This window comes from Hydra vulgaris, chromosome 13 (genome assembly GCF_038396675.1).
Source record: "Hydra vulgaris chromosome 13, alternate assembly HydraT2T_AEP".
Lineage (NCBI taxonomy): Eukaryota > Metazoa > Cnidaria > Hydrozoa > Anthoathecata > Hydridae > Hydra > Hydra vulgaris.
The window spans coordinates 19115269-19124193 of record NC_088932.1 but is presented as its reverse complement, the minus strand read 5'-3'; the positions used below and the strand labels follow the sequence as shown (position 1 = coordinate 19124193).

Genomic DNA, 8925 nt, shown 5'->3' with positions numbered 1-8925 from the left:
ATGAAATTATTTACTTATTTTGATTTCAACAAATTTCACTTTCAATCACATTTCACGTATTTGGAATTTATTCATTAATGAAACATCCAATATGTGAAAAATTACATAATATTTCAAATTACTATTATTGTGTAAAATAGCGATTAATTATCTCACAAATCGCGTAAATTTCCAACGGATTCAACACGACTTTACACGACTTGTGAGGTTTTTTTATTGGTATAAGAACAATTTTTGTTCATACTAGCTCGATTATGCAATTATGCAAGTTATGTGAACGGTATTATTTCTTTTTCTTTTTTTTCTTTAAGATTTTCCAAAACTTAATGTTTTAAAAGGAATTTAAATTCAATGAATACAGTTTAGGCACGAAAATTGTTGTGATGGAAAATCTCTCAGAACCCAATCGCAATACGGTTAAGGGCAAAAATACGCAGCATTAACATATTATATAAAACATTAGTGTTTACATTTAAATTACAGATATAAAAACCATTGGAACTAAAATAAAAACTATATAATAAAGTATAATTATTATTAAAAATAAAATTAAAAAAAAAATTAAATAAGGAAGTGTGTGAAATTTATTAAACACATTTTTTTTGGAGAATAAAGTGTTCTTTATTATTGTCAATTTTTTCAAAATTAATTTGCAGACCCGAAATATAAAGTCCTTTTTGACGGAGCGAAAGCGGTTAGTTAACAATGTGTAGCTATGTATTCTCTTGTATATTATCCTAATTTATCTTAGCAATCTTAAGAACTTTTTTTATTTTTATGTAATCTTTACTGATTATAGTGTATATAGTTATTTTTAGTTTATATTTGTGTCCTAATACTTTTTGTTACATTGATAAAGAATTCCGAACGTAATATTTTTGCATGGCTTTAAAAATAGAATGGTTGTTTTCTAATCTATCATTAAATGTCTCTGAAAATAGTCAATAAGTTATTTGTAGTATTAAATCATTGTAGGCAAAGAAATAATTAACCACAACTATTTTTATCTAAACCATTGTCAAAATGTTTCTTGTTGCTTTGTTTACAATAGTTGTAATAATTTTTAAATACTGTTGAGTTACTAAAAGAAAATTCAATTGATTTAAATTTTTTTTTCCAGAAATGGCTCCTTTAGAGATAGCTGTTGGTTTGAAAAAAGGTCATAAGACAACCAAAAACAAGTTAAAGCCATCTCAAGCAAGGAGAAAAGGAGTAAGATTTTTAATCATATTATTTAAAGATTGTAATATTACTTAAGCTATTATTATTAAATATAATATAGTATATAAATACATAATATTATAAATAGATAAGGAAAGAGTTCCTCAACTTGGCTCCCTTGACTATTGACAAACCACTATAAAATAATCATAAACGTTAAATTCTAATAGTATTTCATATATAAAAAATTTATATATAGTTGTTTTCGAAACTATCATTAAATGTCTTTGAAAGTAGTCAATAAGTTATTTGTAGTAATAAATCATTGTAGGCAAATTAATTTGCCTACAATAATTTATTACTACAAAAAGCATATTAATATTTCAGAAAAACATGTTTCATAAATGTATAAATTTTTCAAAGGTTCAGTATCTGAGTTTTAAAGTAAAATATAAATTTACAAATTTGATTTTTTTTTTAATTTTTTTCTTTTCAATTTGTTATAGGTACGTTTAACAAAAATTGTTAAGAATCCTTATTACTTTAAAGCATTATATTGAAATATCATTTTTACTAGTTTTCTGTGAGGTACACCCGTATTCTTCATTAAAAAAAAACTGAATAAGTTGTTAGCAATATGATGAATTCAAATACTTTCGTTCTTCTGATGTTTCATGAAGACTGTTAATTCTGATTGCTATTTTGTAAAATCTTGGTTATGCTTGTACATGATTTATTAATAGCTGTTTTATAATTACCACTACAATCCTTGAAATTATGAAAAATTAGGTCAGCAATAAATTGCCAACCTTATTTTTCTTAGAACATAGAAACAAGGTCAGCAATATTTTGCCGACCTTCAACACTTTAAGGCTGGCAGTTAGGTCAGCATTGCCCAGCCCTTGAAAGTAGAATCAGCATTAGGCAATGCCAATTTTAAAGTATTATATTTGGGCAAAAAATTGCAGACTTAGTTCCTATGTTTTATTGTAACCCCTATGTGTTAATTTTTTTTTGTCGATCTAATGCTGACCTCCAACAGTTTGAGATTAATAATTCTGACGGTTTATTGCTGAATGTTGACCCTAATTCTGACGGTTTCCACTAATAGTCTTTAAGTATTTATATATACAATATATTATGCTTTAGCATACAAAGTGTGCATTGTCTTAAAATATTTGTGTGCTAAGTTTAAAAATTTTTAAACCTTTTATTTTTTAAATAATAAAAAAGGAAATATAATTTTTACTTCTTGCTGTTTTTTGAAAATTTATTTTGTTATATTTAAATTGAATTTTTTAATAAATTTATTTTAAAAAGTTGAAAATGCTGCAAAATTTTAAATTTCCAAACCTTGTTAAAGCAAAGAAAATTCATTATCAAATATAACTGAGTTACTTTATTATGTTTGTTTTACATTTGATTATTTTGTTTTTATAGTTTCAAATCGATCGATTTTTTTCATCCTGTAATAATCAACAAAATTTCATAATGCTTATTTATATATACAAAAAATGTTTATATATGCATTGACAAGTAAGCCATAATCAAGCCTGTTGGCAAATATGTTTTAAGGAAGTTTTTTCAACTTAATGACAAATTAATGAGAGGATAGTTTTTTGTGAATGTTTTAAGTTAGGAATAGAAAGTATAAGTTAATTAAAATAAGGATTTATTTTTATTTTTTAACATTGTTTAAATTTCATTGATATTTTTTTATGACAATATTGTTTAAATTTATAAATATTTAGACTTTAAATGATTTTAAACGCGTTAAAATTACAATTTGTTGGGTAAAATTACATTTACTTTTGTTACTCTTTTCTGTTATGCAACAAAATCTCATAACAAGGTCTAATATATACACGCCATTTATATCAGGGTATCCACTCTTGGAAAAACTGGAAAGTGGTTTTTGATAGACATACTGAAAATATATATCTTGTTTTTGCAATGTGAAATTAAATAGAAATTTTAAATCAATTTTCTAATCTTTTGAAATGAAAAAATCTTTTTGTAATTAAGAAATGTACAAATGTTTTAGCTAATAAATAAATGATTGTTTTGAAGCTGTAATAAGTAAATGAAAAAATTTAAAAGAGAAGAACTTAAAGAAGATTGCACCATAACTTTTATATTTATATAACTGAATTTAAGTTGTGGCAGAATCCTCAGTTGATTGCAATATGATGAATTCATTTACTTTCGTTCTTCTGATGTTTAATGAAGATTTTTTAGTGATTCTGATTGCTATCACTTTTCAGTGCTCAGTTATAAAAACAAAAATGATTGAAAAATTTTACATTTACTATATCAATTTTACATTTACTATATCAATGATTTTTTTAAGTTTGACATACCTATTTTCAAAATTAAACAGGACAAAATGTTTAATTGTCACTGTTCAACTTTGAATAAAATTTTGTTTTGACTTGTCCAAAGGAGACTTCTTGTAGTCATTAACACTGCCTATTAATATTGTTTTCCATGATAGATAGTTAACTATCTTCTGTATTGTAGTCCTTGGGAATGATTCCAGGTATTGCTGTCTTGGAAATATTTTAATCTATTGTGTCTAACTATTTAGTCAATATACATTTGTCTTTTTAATAGGTTCTTATCTTATTATTGACTTGTTTTTATTTTGCTCTAATAACTATTTACAAATGATGTTTCTTTATAGAAACTGAGCAAAAATGTCAAGTTTGTTAGAGACATAATGCAAGAAGTTTGCGGACTTGCACCATACGAAAAACGTGCAATTGAGTTGTTGAAAATTAATAAAGATAAACGTTGTCTGAAATTTATTAAAAAGAGGGTAATGCATCTTATAAACTTACTTCTAAATTGTCTCAGTATATATATACATAATACTAAGGTATTATGTAAAGGTTTTCATTTATCTAATTAAAAACTTTTTTTTTCAGCTTGGTACACACAGTCGCGGAAAGAGAAAGAGAGATGAACTTGCTCGCATTAACAAACAAATGAGAAAGAAATAAAATCACTCGAATAATTTTATGTTTTTTATTTTCTTTGTTGGAGGGGGAAAGTTTGTTGTGTACCTGGGATTTTTTAAGGCCGGACTTGACTAAACATGGTTAGACTGGATTGATGTCTATACTTATTACTTGGTATTAATGTTGGTACAAGATTTAAAATATAAAAGTCCGTCATGTAGAAGTATTAAAAACTAGTGGGGCCCTATGTACAATAAGCTTTTTATTGTACCGAGTCGCGTTAAATAAGTAGACAAATTAAACGATCAAAGCATTTTTTGTTAACCCAGACGAACAAATATTTAAAAAAACGGCTTAACCGAACTAAAAGGATTTACCTTTATATCACGCGGATTGTTATTATTTTACAGCATTTTTAACGTGATAATTTCCTACATAATATTTAATTCGCGATGAATTTTCTTGTCGTATCATATCTTCATATAGTATGACAAACATTTTTTTTTAGGTCATTAGGTATTGATGATATCAAATAAAATAGTCATTTTTACAACGTAGTTATTATATATATAGTTAATTATTTGTATTCCTAGATAATTTAACCGCATTTTAGCGATATGTTTCACGTTAAACTATTTATCTTAAACCTAACAATTGTAAACTTGGTAATTGTTACTTGATTCTACGCAGATAAATAGTGAGGAAAGTATTCTGATGTGGTTGCAGAAAAAAGCTTAAAGAATTTATTAATTCGTGTCTAGCCTTTATTTGTGGGAAACAAGTTGAGCGTGGTACTACCAGGGACGTGGAAGTAATCGAACTAGGAACCTTTCGATTTTAAGGTGAGCACTCTACTACTACCGTCGAATAACAATCTAGACGGGTATTATTCGACAATTTTAGCGGTTTGAATGCATGTATAGCACAATAATAATAAAATGTGATCTAAACTTAGTTTACTATTTCTTACTATGTGAATGTTTCAGATAAAAACGACATTAAAGAAGCAACACACTTCATGCCACATTAAAACTTTATTTTGAAAATAAGATCAAAATATCTTTACACAATATAAATAGCAATATAAATTAACATGGTTTTTAAGTTCTTTTGAAAAACTTGGGCATTCTTGGAAGAAATTAAACTTTTCCACATGGAACTACAAGTAGAGAGTGACACGGGGACAGAAAGTCTCCCCACCCCATCTGCATACACATTTTCCCATCCCCATCAAGTTTGTCTCCATCCCATCCCCATCATTACCGCTTCTCTCCCCTATCCAGTCACCGCATCCAATATAATAATTCAAATGTCAGAATCTTGTATTTTAACTGTTTTTATTAATACTTTTATTGATACTTGAAAACCGTCCTTGATTCAGATATATTATTATGCATACCTACTATACCTATTCTTTGTTCAAATCATGCAGAAATAACAGTCCATCGACACAATCCGGATGAAGTTGTGTTCTTCTATCGTCAAGCGTTCTTCCAGCAATTGAAAATGAACGTTCGGATGATGTGCTTGTTGCTGGAATTGACAACACTAACTGTGCTACCTGTGACAAATTTGGATAGAGTCCTGTTTTACTTTTCCGATACGAAGAAATATTATCCTCAAAATCTGTGTTGTTTCAGTAGCTGTCAACTTTATTGATGGCAGCTTCTTCACTTTCAAATAAATCCACAAAAAATTCACTTGAATTGTCATTATGTATTTTCCTCTTTTTTTCAGGTGGCTCAAGAGAAGTATTTTGATTCGAGTCAAAGGAGGCTGGTCTGACTAGAGGCAATTCATCTACCATGTTGTTTAAACTGTTTAGTGCTTCTTTAATTTCTTCTTCTGTCATTATTTTAGTTGCAATTCTTTTAAATTTTGGGTCCAAAAGAGTTGCAATTCTATGCATTTCATTTATTGGAAAATAGCGCTTCATCATGTGTCTTAAAGTCTTTAATGATATTACTATCTGTAGCCGATACTTGCAAATGTTTTGTTATTTGATATTTAGTTGCAACAACCATGTGCAAAGAACATTCTTTGTCTGTTGAAAGATGTTTAGTAGCAGTATCAAATGGTGTTAACACTGTGATGACATCTTTCAATAAAGTCTCGTTTAAATCGAATAGTTTTCTTTGAAGTTTTTTATCTTGTTCTCTTGCTGACAAAGTTGTTATATCTTCAATATTTGTCAACACTGATTGCAACATAGTGAGTTGAGAATTCCACCTTGTTGAAACAGATTGCTTAACCGATGTTTGTAGTTCATGTTGAGTTTTTGAACGTTTTATATGTGTCACTATTTCCTTGCATGTGCCAATAAGACTAATGATTTCCAAAACCGAAGCAGGGGCATCTTTCACTTCTAGACCATGAACCAAAACCAAACTTAGGTTGTGTCCACAGAATGGAATCCAAATTTGATCTTTAAAAGCAGCTTTACCATTTGAGCCATTGTCAGTTACATAATAATTGTCACTTTGCCATGCTCCTGTTTCTTCTTGAATTTCTTTGGTAACGGATTTAATATTTTCAGCTGTAATAATAATAAAATATTTATAAAACGTTAATTAAAATAAAAAATACAAGATTGACATTACCAATAACATTGAAATAAGATTTTAATTGATGAAAGCTTTGTGAAAAGTTATTACAATAAACTACTTTTTAAATTGGCAAGAAAAGAGAATCGACAAGCCAAATAAATATTTATGAAATCATGTGGTTTAACTTAAGTAAAGAAATATTTATGAAACCATTTGGTTTTAAAAAAAACATATTTGTAACCATGTGGTTTTAAAAAAGAAATACTAATCAAATCATGTGGTTTAATATTATTAAAGAAATATTTTTAAAACCACTTCGTTTAAATAAATAAATATTTTGGAAACCATCGAGTATTTAAATCAATAAAAATTATAATAATCTCACTTGTGTGTTTTTCTTCCATTGATCTTGTTGCAATAATGTATAAGCACAATTTCCATTGGTCGTTGATATAGAGTACTGTAATTGTGATGTATGGCATTGTTGTCTGTACGTGTGTCCACAAATCAGTTGTTACAGCAAAACGTTTCTGCTTCTCAAACACTTTTCTAAGCTCAGCTCGTTTCTTTTCTGCTTCAGTATAAACATGACGAGAAACAGTTCGAGCAGAAGGAAGAATATCATCAACAGAAACATTTCCATGTTTAGCTCCAATTGAAATTAATTTCTCTACAAATTTTCTAAAACCAACACCTTCTACAATTGAAAATGGCCGAATGTCAGTAGCACACATGTTCGAAATTACATTAACCAGCTCAGTTTTTTCTGTAGTCGAAATTTTTTTAACAGTGTCAGAGGTTGACACAGCAAACCTGGTTATTTTCGGCGACTCTGTTTTTCCCACACACGATTTTATGTGAGCTTTCAAACCACTTGTACCATCTCGAGATTTCCATTTTAGTAGAGCTTTACTTTTCGAACAAAGAACGAGCTCACTAAAAACATTGCCAACATTCACCTTTAAGAAAAACGGCCAAACATCGCTGGTTCCCGGATTTTCGACGTAACTTATACTATCATTGAAATAAGTTTGCTTAACTTTAATTTATCCATTTTATGTATAATGACAAATTAATAACCATTACCGCGGAAATAAATTCAGATCTGTTACCGCTACCGCGGTATAACCGAGCCCATTATTACCGTTACCGCGGTATTACCATAATTTTTTTTCCATCCCCGCAGTATTACCGCAATTCCCGTTACCGTGTCACACTCTAACTACAAGCCCATATAGTATAGAAATATAGTATAATATAAATAGTATCTTAAAATTGCAATAAATAAAAAAAATAGTTATAAAAATACCTGCTTTTGTGCCAAAAGAGTACTTAATTGATCAATATATGTCAATAAATTGATTTACAAAATGAATTCTAATTGTGTGCCAGAAGGATTTGAATTTTTAAATCATAAAAATGTTAAAACAGCCATAGTATCAACATGCCAGAATATTCTACTTTCACAATATTCTATAAGAAATTGATCAAATATCTCTTTATAATTAAAAGTTTTGGTGTAGTTGTAATAGTAGCTTATGTTAACTGCAACTGCAACAAATGTATGTAAATAAAAAACTGGATTTAATAATTGTACCTATTAACTATATCTTATATTGATAACCCTAGTTGATAAAATGAATAACTGATGACAGAAAGAAAAAAATAACTACAATGTGAGCAAAACAAATCATCATCCCAATAAAATAATAAAGAACAAACAATAGTTGACCTAAATTAGCCAATTGTATAACTTTAGATATCTACAAGATACTTACAAAAATAAAATAAGTAATGAATCTTTTACATATTAACTAAAACCTAAGGTACATAAACAAGCTAACAATAAAAAACAAAAAAACGTATTTATGTATATTGATTAAATTTGAATATTCAAATAAGTCATAAAAACAAAAACAAAAACAGCAGAAATAATAGGATACATTCACAACAATGATAGTACTAAAGGCACATTTTTTATGACAGTATAACACAGTAACAAAAGAAAAGTCTCTAATTTATCATTCTCAATACATTTCAGTTAATGTTACCTCATATCATTATTTTTTTATATAATTAAACTTAGGTTGATACTGCTACACAAAGCTGTTGAATTTCCTTTTAAGAAAAGATCACAATCATTTTCATGTGCAACTCTATGCGTTAAAAATGGCGCTTCATCTTTACTTTAACTATTAAAAAGTGAATCATAAAACTGAACACACTTCTAATGTGAAACAACATCAGGACACATTACT

The 8925-nt window shown here is 28.0% G+C and overlaps 1 protein-coding gene across 2 annotated transcripts; it reads left to right on the top strand.

The window, feature by feature from the left end:
• The first annotated feature begins 567 nt into the window (after positions 1–567).
• On the top strand, positions 568–4177 carry LOC100209410 (large ribosomal subunit protein eL36). 2 transcript variants are annotated; one of them, XM_065816315.1, is made up of 4 exons: positions 568–694; positions 1121–1212; positions 3845–3979; positions 4089–4177. In XM_065816315.1, the coding sequence occupies exons 2-4, from the start codon at positions 1123–1125 to the stop codon at positions 4161–4163; spliced, it is 300 nt and encodes a 99-aa protein (XP_065672387.1). In that variant the 5' UTR covers positions 568–694; positions 1121–1122; the 3' UTR covers positions 4164–4177. The 2 variants fall into 2 exon arrangements, with proteins under 2 accessions (XP_065672387.1, XP_065672388.1); XM_065816316.1 differs by lacking the exon at positions 568–694 and adding an exon at positions 700–779.
• Positions 4178–8925: the final 4748 nt, after the last annotated feature.